This window comes from Zeus faber (genome assembly GCF_960531495.2).
Source record: "Zeus faber genome assembly, chromosome: 3".
Lineage (NCBI taxonomy): Eukaryota > Metazoa > Chordata > Actinopteri > Zeiformes > Zeidae > Zeus > Zeus faber.
In genome coordinates, this window is record NC_137190.1 from 33,276,797 (window position 1) to 33,295,511 (window position 18,715).

The window sequence follows — 18,715 nt, forward strand, 5'->3', positions numbered from 1 at the left end:
GAATTGATAACACCATTGATTTTTGAATTTTTTTCCGTTTTTTATCATAATGTCCGCCAAAAAAGCATCGGCAGTTATCTCTTACGGCCACGATGCACTCGTGGATATAAAACTTCCCAAAAGAACAACTTTGGGACAACTTTTTATCCGTGGAACTAGAGTGGTCGACTGAAATTTTACGCGTGAACACTCTCAACACAACAACACAACAACGACGAAAATGAAGCCGCTGTTCCACGAGCGGAGAAAGCACTGTGGTAAACGAGGCGGCATTCGGTTTGAATGAGGACGCAACCTTACCGTCCACCTCTGCAAAGCATCCTTCTTGCCAACGTTCAGTTTCTGGAGAACAAGATGGATGAACTTCGAGCAAGGATTAAATTCTAACGGGACGCGAGAAATTGTTGCGTCCTCTGCCGGACGGAGACATGGCTGAACCCACTGGTGCCGGATGAAGCCAATCGTCCAGCCGAGTCCTTCTCCGTGTTCCGCGGCGACAGATCGGGGGAGTCTCTCTCCCGCTCCTGCTCACCGAACCTGAAACAACTGACAATCTTATGCCGTCCATTTTATCTCCCCTGGGAATTCAGTACGGTCATCATTACAGCCGTTTATATTCCACCGTAAGTGGATACCGACAAAGCACTTTCGGTCCTGTATGATGTGTTGTGCGGATTTCAAAACAAACATCCCGACTTGGCTGTGGTGGTGACTGGGGACTTTAACAGGGCAAACCTTAAAAAACCTCTTCCGAATTTCTACCAACACATCACGTGTGCCACCAGGGGAGATAGAAGTTTGGACCATTGCTACACACCTTACAAGAACGGATACAAGACCGTCTCGCTCCCTGCTTTCGGGAAATCAGATCACGCCACGATTTCGCTGGTTCCCGTTTACAGGGCTTTGATCGTGCGATAATTGGTGGTGAAGAAGGAAGTGAACGGACCAATCAGAGGCTGCGCTTCAGGACGCTCTGACTGACGTCGACTGGGACATGTTCCAATCAAGTTCAAGTGACATCAGCGAGTTTACAGACGTAGCGGTGAGCTTCTTGGCTACGTTAGCGGACAGCATCGTTCCCCGGTGAAAGTTTGGATATTTCCAAACCAGAAGCCGTGGGTCGATAAATCCATCCGCTGCGCTCTGAATGCTCGCACGGCCGCTTACAAGGACGGTCTTGTATCCGGAAATATGGACAATTACAAAGTGGCGTCATACAATCTGCGGAGGGCGGTGAAGGATGCTAAACGGACGTACAGAGAGACTGTGGAGCTACAGATAGAGCAACGGGCCACCAGACACTTGTGGCAGGGGCTGCGGAATATAACAAATTACAAGAGCAGCTCCTCCCCAGCCACGAGTGTGGACGCCTCCCCAGCCAACAAACTGAACTCCTTTTATGCGCAGTTTAAGTCTGGCAACAGCACCGCTAGCTCACCGGCCAATTGGAGTTACACCGCTAGGGATGAGCACGCACTCTCAGTGTCTGAGCATGACGTCAGGAGGGCTCTGATGCGGGTGAACACCAGGAAAGCTGCGGGCCCAGATGGCATATCTGGATGAGTACTGAAGACCTGTGCTAACCAGCTAGCCCCGGTGCTCCCTGGCTGAATCAGTGGTCCCGTCCTGCTTCAAGAGGTCCACCGTCATTCCTCTCCTGCCTGCTTGAATGACTACCGACTATGGCCACCGAGGTGGCCCTCACCTCGGTGGTCATGAAGTGTTTCGAGAGGCTGATTAAGGATTATATCTGCGCCTCCCTCCCCCGCACCTTGGACCCGTTGCAGTTCGCGTACCAGCAGAACAGATCCACAGATGAAGCGGTTTCTCAGGTACTGCACACCACCCTCAAGGACCTGGATGGCCAGAAGGGGGCCTATGTGAGATTGCAGTTCATTGATTGTAGTTCAGCTTTCAATACCATAGTCCCACCAGACTGGCTGGCAAGCTGAAGGAGCTGGGACTGAATACTCTGCTGTGTGCCTGGATCCTGGACTTCCTCACAGCCCGGCCCCAGGTGGTTAGGGTGGCACATGTCCAGCTCCCACACTCTGAATACAGGATCCCCCCAGGGCTGTGTCCTCAGCCCCCTACTGCACTCCCTGTACACACATGACTGTGTGGCCAAGTCCAGCTCCAACACCATCATCAAGTTTGCTGACGACATTGTTGTCATGGGCCTGATCACCGACGGTGAGGAGGGGACTGACCTGTCACTCAGGTGCCAGGACAACAGCCTCCACCTGAACGTCAGCAAAACTAAGGAGCTAATTGTGGACTTACGTGGATTACAACCGAGGACGCACGCGCCCTTGGTGATTAATGGGACTTCTGACGACAGGATAAGCAGCTTCAAGTACCTGGGAGTCCACATCCTGACAGGCAACATCACTGCCTGGTTTAGGAAGTGTACTGCTCAGGACAGGCGAGTCCTGCAGAGGGTGGTGCGTTCAGCTGAACGTACCACTGGAACTACACTCCCCTCTCTGCAGGACTTATACACCAGGAGGTGTAGTAGCAAAGCCCGCAGGATCATGAAGGATCCTCATCAGCCCAACAACGGACTGTTCCAGCTGCTGCAGTCAGGCAAGCGCCTCCACAGTCACACAGCGAGAACAGAGAGACTGAGACGGAGTTCCTTCCCACAAGCCATAAGTACTGTCAATGCTGACCTCACCAGGGGTCCTCACTGAGCCACACACATAGGCTCCACTACCTTACTGTTCTGTATGTAGCATACTGTACCGCATACTGTGTCACTGTTCTAGGTTATTCAGTGTTACCGTATTGCTGCACCGTACTGTTGTATACTGTGCTGTATATTTCACAAACACTACCTCACTTTATTCACATGCCACTTTAATGCACATATCTGTATAAACATAAATAGTCTATCCCATATACATAAGTTTATCCCATATACATAAGCCTATTCCCTTTATCTATTTTGTACCCCCACCCTGCATTACCCTTGAGTTCTTATTTTATTTTATTTTATTTTATTCTACTTATTATATTTTATTCTATAGTATTTGACTTACTGCATTACGTTTTAGGAATCAGTTAGTTAGTCAAGTAGAAATTCTTAGGTAGCTACTGTGTTCAGTCTAGAACATATTGTGTGTAATCACTGGGTGCGTTGCCTTGACATTTCACTGCATATATGTATGAAAGTATGTATATGTATGTGACCAATAAACCTCTTGAATCCTTGAATCTTTGAATCCTTGAATCCTTGATAAAAACTAAAAGATAAAATAAAAGATTATGAAAAACAGTGTGAGTGGAAATTTGCAACCGAAACCACTTTCAACCACTTAATTTCACCTACAGGAACACACCTGCGTGAATAGTTCTGCCTTTCCTGGAATGCAATAGTGAGGTTAATAATGAAAAACAAGTGTATTTGATACACACTGCATCATTCAATTTTCAATGCCATACATAACAATAAGTTTATTTTGCTCCTGTAGTTCATCATTGTCTTCTTAGTTAATCTGACTGTTCATGAACGAGAGTGAATGCGTTTACGCACAGTGATTTCACATTGAGATAAATGACACTGGAGAACCATGAGCGGTATATGGAGAACGGAACACAGTGGCATGTGCTTCACAGTGTAACTGGATCCCACTTAAAATATACTGTATGTGAGGATGGGAAAGGCACATGAAAGGCCAATTAGCGCTGGTGTAACCGGGTCATGTATTATGCTTTATGGTCAACATAGAACATAAGAAGAATCCGACATCCAGTTCCTATTAGGCAACACTACAATTTGACAGCTCCTTTAGAGAGTGTGTCTGTGTGTGTGTGTGTGTGTGTATAACTTAGTATGTGTGCTTTGCTTTTGTACAAGCTAGGGTGGTTGCTGATTTGTTTTGTATGTCAAACTATCAACAGCAATATTAACTTCAATTATTATTGCTATTATTATAATTCTGTTCTTCACTAATGTAATTGAAACGATGACAATATGAACTCCACAGCCACACTGCAAAACATTTTGATGATATGTTAACAAGTCGAAATATCTTAGATCAATAGATATGTGACCCACCGCATACTTTAGAGTCATTTGGCAGCTTTCGACTTTTTTGCATCATTTAAAAGAGTAGAATCAGAGCTTCCAAACAAGCTGTCCCTTGTGCAAGTCAAGCAAATATTTTTTAAAGCTATGACTTGTTAATGACAAGAGTGTGGCAAACTGTGTTCCTGAGATAATCGCCTTGAAAGTTTTGCCCGGACTTGGCTTCATTCACCTAGCTCCCAGAATGCAAATGGAGTAGCCAAAGCCACATGGCTGCTTAACATACTGCGGAATGGGCCAATCACTGCTTTGTTCTTGTGTTTTGAGGGAACGTTGAACGTATTTTGGTTTTGAAAAAAGCTGTTATTTAACAGCAAGAATATACATGTTTTATAAAAGCGGAATTAATTTTGAAATCCGCTGTTTGAAATGTTCTCCAAGTCCAGGGTAATATCAGATTCAGCGTCGCTGTCGCAGAACTGACTATCATTGCGGGAAATGAATTCCTGTGTGCGCTACTTAAACTGACTTGGATTATCGCACTGGTCAGATTAAGGTAAAACACGTAATATTTAAAGGGTGAACTCTATCAAAATGGTTTCATAGTGTGACATCAGATCACATGGAATATGGATGAATGATCTATACCTGGATGGTCGCTTTAAAGGAAACGATTGATCTGCATCGTTCAGCGTTGTTTAGCGTCTCAGTAAGGGAACTGCGTTTCCCCATGTTATCTAACGGCAATATTTAACATGGTTAAACATTTTTCTACTATTTATAAATCAAACTCCTTTTTGAAAATACGCTGAAAGATAAAAAAAACCCACAAAAAAACACGAAAAAACCTCATTTTCCTTCAAGAAAGGTTTTTTCAACTTATTTAACTGCTCCTGGCGGTTTTAGAAATGCCCGAGATAACAGCTTTTGCTGTGGTGGGTCACATATTATTGACCCAGATTATTCAGCTTGCTTTGAAAAAATATGTCTTGACTTTATTCACGGATTCATACACAGATTTATATTCATATTTTGTTAGTAGTTTAGTTCAGTTCAAATCTCATCAAGTAAAGTTTTCCCTCCCCATTGGCAGATTGTTTCATAATATTTATTTTTACCAATTTTTGAGGAGGATTGTTTTGCAGTATACAAAATAGCTCAGTGCTGTTGCTGTTTTTAGAGCATGGACAAGACCTGTTGCTGAAGCCCTCACGATACAATTTTATTTCTCTCCATGGCAAAGTGAATAAATCCTAATGTAATTAATAACCGTGTGACCTTTCTTTCTTAGGTAATTAATTAAAGCAATGCTATCCTATGATTGCATTGAAAGTCATCAAAGGTTTCCAAATGTTAATCCGCCCCCTAAGGTTCAATATGCACAAGTGAACCGCCGTATTACAGGATCACGGTAGAAGTCCACACCTTTGCGCAGCTTTCGGGTGGGGTGTGCCATCAGTGCTGCTTCCTATTGAATCCGCTGTTGGAGCTCCAATGGCCACATCAGTCGTGCGAGGTCGGCGTGGTTTTTGTCAAGTTTTACAGTTTTATTGTGTGTTGTTTGTTTAGGTTGCCGTCTCCTGCCACCGGTAAATGTTTCCCCCTCCATGTAAGAGATATCCTATGCTGCCAGGATGTGGCTGTCACGTCAGGTTCACAAAGCGACTGCAAGGTTTTATTTCAATAAGTTATTTTACTACTATTATTTATGTGTGGAGAAATACTGTTTATCCCTGTTATACATAAACTAACTAACCCTATGGTGAGTTATTTTTATGTAGGGCAAGTATAAACATACATACATAGCATAGACAGCGTACATACATACATACATACATACATACATACATACATACATACATACATACATACATACATACATACATACACACATACTGGTTTTATTGTTTTTATTGTGAAATGTTTTAAAAATAATCAAATATATAAATAAATAAATTTGAATGAAAATTTATATTTGAATTATCCACTATCCTGGACACCTCCCCTCCAATCAGATTAACTTATACAAATTAAAACAACACACCAATGTACGTGAACACCTGAGCATTACACTAGCGTTACATTTGTGGCAGACTACTACACTAACATTTTTTACACCTTTCAACTCTTTGGATTTAAAAAAAATATTTACTTAAATATAAAAATACCGAAACTGTACTGTTACTTTGGCCCTTAAACCGTGATACATACCGAACCGTGAGCTAACTGCGCCGTTGCATCCCCATAACCTACAGTAGTCACTCAAGTATGAGTAAAAGCGACTTAATTTCTGGGCACTTAATATTTTTCCCATAGTAGTTATGTTTAAAACACCCATAATCCCCGCCTACTGTGGTAGCGGTGTTCAAAAGACGCAACACGGAGTCAAAACTCAAATGTTAATCCGCGGAATATGTCAAACGGTGACATTGGAACGAAATAAAAATTAATTAGCGAGCGAGCCCTAGAATTGGACCATTGTTATCTCGTTGACTCCTAAATGTCTCCCCACCACTGAATCCCAACAATGTCCCGGAGCGCTCTTGGATTAATTAAGCGGGAAACTATCCGCCTTGCCTGACACCTGTCATACTCCTTAAAGCCTAAAAACAAACAGAAAAAACTGCTGTGAATATCCTAATTATCACAAATTCACAGCACAAGGAAGTGCCCAAGAAAAAGCGATGAACCCCCTTTGACACATGCCGTGACTGAAGACAGGCAGACGAGCAGCTCCATTTCAACAAAGGACATGTGAGATCAGATCCCTTGAACGTAGAATGTTGTTGCAGTATAACATATGAATGTTATACTATCATCCGCCGTTAAGATAGCTGGGGTTCGGCGCCACTTTCATTAGCCGTCGGCTTGCGATTACAAAAAAAAATGCAGGAGTCTTGTCAAATAATCACCTCTCGAGGCTTGTTTAATTAATGAGTTATGCTAAGTATCCCCTCCCCTCACTTCCGTTCATTCTACTTACTGGCTTAAAAACTGATTTGTCTGGCGGCTCCACAGAAAAAGCCTTGTATTGCCAGCAGTCCAAACCACACGGCGGCAGATAAGCAGGTGAGGAAGTAGCTAATTACAACTATTCATAACGAGGCGTAGCTTGCAGTGCAGTTCCGTTTGACAACTTGATGGTGCCACGCGCTCCCTCGCCTTTGATGGGCCGGCCTATTTTAGCAGCCACTCCCTCATGCCTCTTATTATCTGTACACCTCCCCGGGAGTGATGAGTGGGAGAGTCCAGACGCCAAGCTTAAACCATGCTAAATAATTAAGATCTTTTTAAATGTAATCTAAGAGTTGTCTTTCAGAAATCGTACAAAGGATAGGTTTGCAATTTTTCAACCCAGGCCTTGTGAAAATATTGGTTCCCATCTTTTATAACTGGTTGAAGCACACCTCACTCAGCGCTTCAATGATGAAAAACGTCCCTTAAACTATCGATAAAATAAAGAGCGCGTCATTTTTTGTTTCTCCAATAAGGATTATTCTTTATTTTAAGGGACAGATGGCAGGATTATTTATTACATTTGTTGAAGAGGTAATTCTTTTGTGAAGTAAACAGCTCCACCATTTTACTCCATCCATCCATAATGTATATTAAATATGGAAAAAGAGAGAGGTTTGAAATCGATTTTGAGCCGACCCGCCCAAAAAAGCTAAGTGCACAGAAGCTCAGTCGCCAGCGGTGTGACCCTAGCATTAGTTGAATTTGGGCCGTTACAATATATACAAGATTAAGTTACACAAAGCAATAAATTGACACGGCCTACTCCTACCCACCCACCGAATGCTCTAGTTTTCTGAGCTTGACTCAGGATTAGTTTTACGTAACCAGCCTCTTGTGACTCATTCAAAATGTCTCCCCCATTTTTCTGTGGGCCGTTCTTAACATTTTCAGCCATTGTGGATGTAGGGTAAAGCACAGACCTCTGTGTCTTTTTTGTTAAGCAATGGCAAATCGTATCATTCGTGACCAAAGTAATTGGTTTAACTTTCCTTGCTGTTTGGCACATAGAATAAGCAAAGGATATATATTTTCGATGGAAGTGTGGAGCAAAAACAAAGAAACATCTGAAAAATAAGAGGTGTTGGATATTGGATACTCTGCTCCATTTACTGTCGCTACAGGAGTTACTAGGCATGGTGTAATGATTTCAACGTCTGATACTGTATTTCCAGATCGGGAAAAGATCCCTTATCGCAAATATGAACACATCCTGTACTGATTGTGAGGAAAAGTGTCATCACATGGTCCCCCTTATCTCACCAGTAGCATCACCAACATGTTCTGGAATGTTTTGATCACCACTCCTTTTCATCTATATCACACACTTGGACAAGGCTGTATAATCCCTCGACATGTGTTAATTTATTTGACTTCTCGCGCGAGTCAAGGACGTCTGTTCTCTCGCCCCGTCTCAGAAAACTATAGATTATTAATATATTGATCAGAGAACTTAGGCATACTGATTGAGCTTTGAGACATGGGATGATGAACTCGAATCCCCCCATTGGATAGAAGAGTAGAGTTTGGCTGCTTAGATGAGGGTGTGGTAGCGCGTGGTTGCCACCCGAGTTGTCTGCCAAAACCAGATCAACATTTGTGTTAAGCAAACATTATATTATATGTAATCATTTGGCAGAGGGTTTTTCATCCAGAGCAACTTACGCTAAGTATATTTGTCAGTAGGAGTGGAACAGATTGTGGATCACAGTCGTCGTCAAAGCCTTCTAATTAAAAAAAGTAACATCCGCAGCGTCACACGGTTATATAAGGTGCTTTTTTACTTGTTTTTAAGTCGGCAGATGTTTCAAGGTTTGCTCACTGGAAACAAAGTCAGTTAAGGGAAAAGTAGAATGAGGTCAGTGCAGTGACACCATACATTTTTGAATTTGGATGGGTTTCTGTCTGGGACGACTGTGCCGACAGTACCCAAGCATGACAGAATGAGAAACAGAATTAGTTTTGCCTCTTGATTCACTACAGTAAACACAACATGCTTTTTATTGTGGTTTATTGTGGTGGGGGTGGGGGTGGGGGTGGGGGGGGGGGTTGGTATTAGCAACCTTGCTTTTTCCCCTTCATCAATTTCCGTCCAGTTTTTTTTTTTAAACAAAGCCTTTTGACCATCGTACGTTGTCATTATCTTCAATAACACATTTTCCAGTTTCCAATCATACTCTCTTACCGTGCTTGATTTACCGGCTGGCTTAATGAGCTGCAGCCTGCTTGCAGAAGGACATCACATTGTGGTAATGAACCATGAAAAGGGCAAACACACATTACTCCATGAACTGTTTTTATAATCAGCGCTAATGTCAGGCGCGCCTAAGCCGTTTTTCGACCAAACTTCCAAGGCATCTATCAGCACAGATGCTAAAGCTCCCATTAGGAAGTTCCCATCGAACCCTCTGCAGTGTCAGACCTTGGTAGTGGTACTTTTGCATGGTGATGTAATGCATTTAAATATATATTGTTTGCTAATATTATAATAACGAGAAAATATGTTAGTGGGGCCAGCGTAAAACTTAAATAAAGTGATTTACTTTTTTTCTATGAACAGTGTTTGCCTGCATATCATTTGGCAGTAAACAATATGGTGTCTACAGATTACATGTACTTAAGTAATGTTTTGAAGAAATTGTACTTATTTGACCAGACCTTAGAAACAGTATTTTCTACTAACTTGAGTCCATTTTAAAGGAACTTAGTTTACAAATGTACAGAAGTACTTGACTGAGTTACATTGTGTCAGTCTGTTCCTTGCTTCTGTCAAGAACACACACACTGACACACACACACACACACACACACACACACACACACACACACACACACACACACACACACACACACACACACACACACACACACACACACACACACACACACACACAAAGATGTAAATAGAAAGAAGAAAATAGTCTAATTTTATTAAAATAGCGCACTTTTAAACATTATGCCTGTGGCAGTTTCGCCTACCACGCCCACACCCAAGTGATGTGTTCAGGGACCTCTGGCACAGAGACACAGAAGACGCGGTTGTAGAAAACACACACCTTTATTTTGGAGAGGGGGCTTGATAGAACAAGCACCAGAGCCGATGGATACAGGTCATGACAGGGCTCATCTCTCCTGAGTGTGTGTGGGGATGGAGGTTTTACCTGCTGCTCCTTTGACCAACCAACGAGCAACAGGTATGCAGCCATTCTGATCCAGGGTCCCCAATTACCTTGATCCAGGTGTGGCTGCTCAAACCACACCATCCCCACACCAGAATGCCGCTGTGAAAAAATAAGCCTGAATTTACTGAATTCAATTCGCACTTGAGTGAACAGTGTGACTTGATTCAATAACGTTGAGTATCATCTTGAGTATAATTGTCCTTACATTTCATCTTGATCTTGTCAAAATTAAGTCTTAAATTGATCTATCTATAGTATAATTGGTTCAAAATAGTTTGTGATTGGTCTGCAGCCGGTAACCCGCAGTTCTACACTCCATCATATCTAGAATCCTCATTATTATCTTTCACTTAAAACCAAAGTGAAATTTTGAGGGACTGGTCATTCTCCACTGGCAAAACTTAGATGATTTAATTGTGAATCAACGGGTTGCCATTTCACGAGTAATGCACCAATAATATTGACTTCTGGCAAATTTGAGTGACAGAATCTACTATTTGACACCATTGCAATGTTTTCCAATGGTGTCAAATAGTAGCTGAGAGCTGAATAGTACCTGATAGCATATCAGGTACTATTAGGCCAGACAGATAGCAAGAGCAACCATCCACAACAATGCTGATATTGTCAGCTTTGATCCTTTAAATTCCAAGGTCAAACTTATAGGTGCATGGCAGCGTCAATGCTAGACCTCGATCACCCCGTCCTGTTTGTGTTTTTGCTCTTACAACTGGACAGAACAACATCTATCTGGTCTAGTCTCGAGCCAAAAAAAGAGCCATCAGTTCACTCCCTTTCTCCAGCTTGTGCATCAGCATCCACACAGCTACACACGAGCCTACCAAACACACACACACACACACACACACACAGACACACACACACACACACACACGCACAAGCACACACACACACAGGGGCACCCACTCGCATACTCGATGAATCCGGAAAATTGAGGTTGCTCAACAGCAGCTCAATGGGATTCTACAGAGACAGATGTGTCCATGTTTACCTCTGATGAGAAGGGAAAGGAAGTGCTGCCAAGGGCTGCAACTGAGATAGGAAAGGTGTTTGTGCTCTAGACTCATCGGGTCATCCAAGGAAACAGGGTGTTTCAAAAATGACCTTTTGCATAGTTCAATTAGACTAAGGGCGGTGCCTCAAACTCACCTACAGTTCCATTTTCCAACCCTATGTTCACACATGCAGCGACAAAAACACTTGCTGTTATTGACACTAGGCTGTAGCTGTCGTTTGTCTTCCACAGCCTGCCGGTCGTGGGCGTACCCCCTGATTTGCATATCCAACTCTGCGACCGCATGTAGTGATGGCGGATTGTTACAATATGCAATCTCTTATTTCTCCTTAAAAAATCAAACAAAATCTGTTCCTGCAAAAAAAGCGAGAAATAGGTCATGCAGAAGATGAAAATTGATTAATTTCTCATATGTAACGACTAGTTTAAAAGTTTGGTAATAACATTCGCTATCAAGCTTCAAGCTTGTTAACAAACTTTTAAACTCGATATTCAGCTTCTGCATGGTGTATTTCTCACTTCAAATTTGATCAGAAACATATTTTGTTGGACTGAGAAATTAGAGATTGTATATTATAACAATGCACCATAGCTATCGTAGAGTTCAAGCCAGGCGGACTGTCTGATTGGTTCGTTCATTTGTCACACGCCACATCATGTCTCTTTTGTCACTCGCATGTGTGAACGTAGGGTAAGGCTACCTTAGGTAAATTAAATTAAAGTGCTTACTGCTACCAACCTTTCCTATAATGCTATATACAGGCCCTTTTATTCATTATATGGTCTGCTCCCCAATTCTATTTTTTGTTTCCACAGTCTGAAAATCACATAATAACCTCAAATGAGAGAGTAGTAAGAATTATAACTGGACAGAAGGTTGCAAGTTGTTCCGTATTGTGATTTCAGTGATATGAAGTCACATTATACAGTATGTGCTTGCTGTATGTTTTGTCCTGTGTGTTCTTTTGATTGTGAAGTGCATCAGGACCATGCCACATGGTGAGTCCTACACTTTAAACACTAAAACAGGGGCGGGGCGGTAGCTCAGGAGGTAGAGCTGGTCGTCTAGTAATCTAAAGGTTGCTGGTTTGATCCCAGGCTCCTCCTGCTAACATGCTGTAGTGTCCTTGAGCAAGACACTTAACCCCTCATTGCTCCTGATGGCTGCGTCCGTCAGTGTTTGAATAATTGTAAGTCGCTTTGGATAAAAGCGTCTGCTAAATGTACTGTAATGTAAAGATTGATTGATTGATTGATTGATTGATTGATTGATATATACAGTATATTTCCCTATATATACAATTTTAATAGTGGAATAAGCCCAGGAGAAGATGGACACTTGTCATGACAAGGGCTCCTCTCCTAAGTGTGTGTGGGGATGGGGGTTTTACCTGTTGCTCCAGACCAACCAATGAGCAACTGTATATATATATATATCCTACTATATACAGTATATTAAATATTCAGCAATTCCTTTAAAAAATAGCTTACATTATTTGTCATCCTCCAACATTAATGTATGAATTAATTCATTAATTCATTCAATGGCTGCTAATTTAAAAAGTAAAAAATGACGAGCAAATATGTTCGCTTTTTAATAAGTGACTCCCACAAAGTGATCACCCAGATGCTTATATCTCACTGCATTAGTATTTATTATATTTCCAGGCATTCAATGCTCATTTGATGACAAACTTAACTGTGAGTTATTTTCATTTGTCTTGCTCTAGTTATATTGCTTATACACTACAATACATTTTATCAGTAGCAGAACCAAACATCAGTCTTCTTCTTCAGACTTCTCAGAGGGTTGAAGTCGCTGCTATTGGTGTGTGGGTCGTGAAAAGGCCAAATCAATAGCAGGCATTATGCATTAGGTGCAACCAGGCCTGGCTGCCTGGTAATGGAGCCTAATGGTTTGAGGTTTTACTAGCTGCATCAGTTATCAGCCATTACACCAAAAAATAGATTCAGGTTCTGTCATGGAAAAAATGCATGTTTTTAGAACTGCTTTCATGTCCATCGCCATGCTGTCTGCTGTAGGAGCGACATTTATGGGCTTTAAGGTTTGGGCTCGGAAATTGTGCATCATTGAAATCTTGAAGTCTAGCATTCATGCGGTGTGGTAAGCAAAATAGAAGAAAAAAAACAGATATATCAGACATCATCCAGCCATTCAGAACGGAGTGTTTACCCAGGAGGAATAATCACCCTCATAGTGCTTCTCATTTTGTGCAGATTTTTCCTATTATAAGGGAATTTTGTGTCATCCACAGCGGTGATATTTGATGTCAGGAGGAATGGGCTGCTTCAACTTCACCATTAGAAGCAGTGAGTGTTTTTATTTTATTTTAAAGCTAATTTCAAGGCCCTTCCATTTGTTTACCAGGTCAAGGGATGATCGCTTTCTGACCTTAAGGTTAATAGTTTGTCAGCGGCACTGTGGATGGTTTCATGTTCTCTTCTTTGCTCATTGTTTTATTTTTTTCCATTAACTACCCATTGAAAACATACTTCTGTCCTTTTTGCCACAGTGTTTTAGCACAGCCGTTGTGTGCCTGTGGTGAATTAACAGAATTGGCATAGGCATTTGTGAGTGAAAGAGAGAAAAAAGAGAGTGAAAGACCAATATGCATTAATCCTGCTCAAAAAATGTTTTTCAGTGCTGTTACCCACAAGGTTTCCCAGTGTTTCCACAATCTTTCTGTACATTAACAAATAAAGACAATAACAACTTCATCACTCAGGAAAAGCAGGCAGCTATTAATGAGTAAAACAATAAAAAATACCAAAACCCACTAAGTGTCAATCCCATTACCAACGCAGATGTACAGTATATGCAGAAATTTGCAAAAAACTGTCATTGTGGATTGGTAAATGTCTGTTTGAGCTGCGGAACAAAAACAAGCCTCTGCAGTATCAGCAATAACGATCTGAGGCCGGATATCTTCAAATATGGCAAGTGGAACAAGCCCTGTTTGGTCGACTCTAAATGTGCTCCTTAATGCCATAATGCTGGTATAACACACAAAGAATATCCAGCTTCTGTTACCAAAAATCAATTGACTACACATTAGATACTCATACTACCCATTACATGTGGGAATTTGCGTAACACATTTTTTCCCCTCTTAAACCTTTGCAAAACATAACTTTGAAACTTGAAACGCACAAAAATTCGAGATATCATGTTGTTATGTACACCTATTTTATTTTTATTTTTTTTATCACCTGCTTGAATCAAATTGACATGAGATGTCAGCAGTGTGAAATACAGTTTTCTGGTTGATGCACTGCTGTAACATGATGTTGGACACTAAGCGGTGTAAGCACTCATATGACTATTGAGCCCATAGCCAAACCCGAAGCCGCTTGCCAGACATGGGATCCAGAAATGTATTTATTGAGGCAAAACACTGTTACCTGGACCACTTCTTGGAACCGGAGAATATTCCTCCTATTACAGGCCTCAAAATTTGCCATTTCCATTTGAATTGCTCTGGCGCATGAATGATTGTGAGGCGAAAGGCAAAGCCATGCCAGCATTCTACAGTGATTAGTATTCAGGGCAGAATCTCTGCAACATTATGTCTTTATTTCTTTCCAATTAACTTTGAGATGGCGCCAAATAATCAAAGAGTCATGATTTTTGAAAGGGATAGCAGATGTTTGTATTCCCAAAGACATAAAAAAATGCCACCTGCACCTTTACCTGAAAATAGAACCCAATAGTAGTCTCTCGAATGCTCTAGTGCTCTCTAAAGCTTACTGCCTGGGACGCAGCCAAAGGATGATTTTAATCACGCATTCGCTCGTCATTACTTGATCAAACACAAGAGGATAATGTGTAGAGAGGTAAGCATTAATTTTTTTTAGGTTGAGTATTTTAAACCATCTTTGGTTTCTTGAACCGTTATTTTATTGCTCAAACATGCTGATCCTGACAAATCCACAGAAATGCACAAATAAGCTATTTACCATCTCTTCATCACTTCTGACAAAATGCAAAATGTGAGTGAAACACTCAATGAATTGCAAATGTTCTGCAGGCCTGGTGTAGCTTTTGGCGGAAATTAACTGCACATACTGTATATACACCGATCAGGCATAACCTTAAAACCACCCCTAATAACCACTAATATTGTGTAGCTCCCCCTTGTGCCGCCAAAACAGCTCTGACCCGTCAAGGCATGGACTCCACAAGACCTCTGAAGGTGTCCTGTGGTATCTGGCACCAAGACGTTGTCAGCAGATCCTTTAAGTCCTGTAAGTTGCGAGGTGGGGCCCCCTTGGATCGGGCCTGTTTTTTCAGCACATCCCACAGATGCTCGATCGAATTGGACTCTAACCCCGACCGTCCACATGATGCAGTAGGAAAACGTCATCAGACCAGACCACCTTCTTCATGTGGAGTGTGTTCTGCCAGCAGTCGTCTAGCCATCACAATTTGGCCCGTGTCAAAGTCGCTCAGATCCTCACTTTTGCCCATTTTTCCTGCTTCCAACACATCAACTTCAAGAACTGACTGTTCACTTGCTGCCACACCTTGATAGGTGCCATTGGAATGAGATGAGCAATGCTATTCACTTTACCTGTCAGTGTCACTTTACCTGGCCCGAGGGGCATGCACCCCACCAGGGGCCCCGGAAGGCACCCGGCGGCGCCCTCTGCAGCCCCGCCAAGTCACAGCACACCAAGCCACCAGACCAAAGCCGCCAGGACTCCAGCCCAGCCGGCGGGGGGCCCTAACCTGCTAGCGACCTGCCATCCAGGAAAACCCCAGTGCTCAATGTGTGCTGTAGGCAATTGCAGTTAAAATTGCGGGGTGTGGGGGTGCGAGTCCTTCAGGTAAGTCGAACCCAAATCACTCGCACCCCTCCTGACCCGCAGACCCTCATCTGGTGGAGTGTTGTTCGGAGTAGGATTGGTGTGCAACTGTATGTGTTCTAAGCTAATATGAGTAGGATTAAAATTTCGGGATGGACTTTCTTGGCAATTGTTAAGGCGATCAAAATGGGTTGGTGGTGTTGGTCAACTGAGGAGCGGTCACCGAGGAGACTTATAGTCGGGGGACTGGAATGCTGCAAACCAGAAGGGTTGATAGCTTCTTCGTGATGTTGGTCCAGAATGTTAGGATAGGTGGGCAGAGCCAAAATGCATGAAAGTAGTCATCTCTGGTATTAAGGGAACAGTGAGCGCGAACGTGTTTAACCATAAAACCCATTTTGAACATTTTGTGTTCCATGATATGAGCTCTGTGCAGAATCTTATATTGGATGAGTTGCATTTTGGAGTTGTGGGTCATAGAAAATGTGTTGTTGCAAATAAGCTTCCACAGGTTGATATCGGTGGGAACAGCAAGGTCTCTTTCCCATTCCATTGTAGGTAAATATAAAGTGTCATCTGTTTTTAATAAAAGTTTGTATATTCTGGAAAATAGATTTTTTAAATGACCGATATGAGTGAGTGTAAGTTCAATCATTGCAGGTGGTTGTAGGATGTTGTTCGTCAATTCGATTTTAACTTTTAGAGACTGCTGTAGTTGAAGGAATTGAAGGAAGCCGATATTATATCTTTCGGTCAAGGTTGGGAAGGATATAAGCAAATTGTTTTAAAAAATGCTCCAGATTGTCTTTTCCAAGACCTGAAGATTATTGGTCTGTTTTTAACCAGAAAATCTGGGTTGTGCCAGATTGGCGTGAATTTGTTTGGAGATACAGTAGAGTGTGACCACTGAGTTTGAGGAATCTCCACCAGGCTGGCAGAGTCGTTGTGATGAATAGATTTTTAAAGCAATTAATTTTCCTTATTGATTCAGTAAGGAATGGGAGATCAGATAATGATAACTCCTGACATTCTGTTTGTTCAATGTCTTGCCATCCATGGCCCAATTCTTGTTCTGGCTGTAACCATTTCATTATAAATTGAAGATGGTTCGCTAGATAATAGTATCTGAAGTTTGGGGCTGCTAGGCCCCCACAGTCTTTGTTTTTCTGTCTTGTTGATAGTTTAATTCTTGTTTTCTTGTATTTCCAATACAATTTATTGACTTTTGAGTCTAGATTATTAAACCAATGGACTGTTGGTTGCACTTGGGTCATTGAAAACATAAAGTTTATTTTTGGTAGTATATTCATTTCACTGCTGATATCCTACCAATTAGTGAGATGGGTCGGTTGTTCCATCGAATGAGGTCTTCTACAATGGGTTTGAGAAATGGCGTAAAGTTAAGGGTAAACAAATCTGACAGATTGGTGGAGGTATCAATACCAAGGTATCTAATGTTGCCCGTTGTGATGGTTAAGGGACGTTTCTGGGTTGCAGCATTGCATCCCGCCCCCACTGAGTGGTAAGACCGTGGTTTTCGTCCAATTTATTGAATAGTCTGAGATAGCTGAAAATGTAGATGTAAGATTGAACACCTCTGGTAGGGATGATATTGGGTTCTGTACGTACAACAATATATGGTCTGCATACAAACTGATTTTGTGAAAAGAGTTTCCTGTTTGTATGCCAATGATATTACTGTTTTGACAGATGGCCACCGCAAGGGGTTCAATAAAGATTGCGAATTGTAAAGGGGAGATCGGGCATCCTCGTCTTGTGCCGCGTTGTAGAGTGAAACGCTGTGAAGTGTAGCCATTGGTGATGACAAGCAGATGGGGAGTTGTAGAGGATTCTGATCCATTAAATGAGTGACTCTCCAAAGCCAAATATGTTGAGGGTTGAAAAGAGACATGTCCAATTAACTCTGTCAAATGCTTTTTCGGCATCCATATAATAACAGTATTTAAGTTGTTCCTTTGAGATATGCTGATCAGACTGAATAAATGCTGCATATTGCGGTTACGTGTCTGCCTTTGACAAAGCCTGTTTGGTCTGGGTGATTTATAAATGGAATTACTTCTTCAATTCTGCTGGTTAGTGTTTTACTAATAATCTTTAAATCACAATTAATAAGGCTGCTGTTCTTCAGAAGCAAACGAGCAGCTCAAGAGAGACGATGCCATCATCCATCTCAAGGTCTTTTCTCACCACAAAAAAGCCCCATCTATGGAGGTGGTTCCCTTCAAGTCTACTATTGACAATGCGCAATACGACACATTGCTGGCCAAGACATGGCTGCACGAGGGGGTTCTGTGGACAGAGGAGATCATGGCTCTCCTTGACATATGGAACGAGGACCCTATCAGTGTTCCACAAAGATTTTCCATCTTGTTGTAGAAGACACTACCCACAAATCAAAGCAGTTAGTGATTTTCGGTCCAAAGCGAACACGTGGGAATGGAAAGTTGACTGAGACTATTGACACATTGAAACAGAAAGTAGTGAGTGCTCTCTCAAGTCTATGGATATTAAGACTGCAATGAAAACTGACTTTTCTTCTCTTGGTCCAACTTTTTGCTCCACTTTGAATAGACTACTTTGAATGGACTACTACTAGAGTTT

At 42.0% G+C, this 18,715-nt stretch overlaps 1 protein-coding gene across 1 annotated transcript in view; it reads left to right on the forward strand.

Moving 5' to 3' along the window:
- Positions 1-18,490, forward strand: part of gpc5a (glypican 5a) — a gene marked incomplete at its 3' end in the record, with an annotated part of 118,713 nt that extends 100,223 nt beyond the window's left edge. Inside the window, exon 9 of the mRNA XM_079997346.1 lies at positions 18,243-18,490. Within this exon, the coding sequence (XP_079853472.1) occupies positions 18,243-18,490 (248 nt within the window). The remainder of the gene's footprint in view (positions 1-18,242) is intronic.
- Between the last annotated feature and the right edge of the window lie 225 nt (positions 18,491-18,715).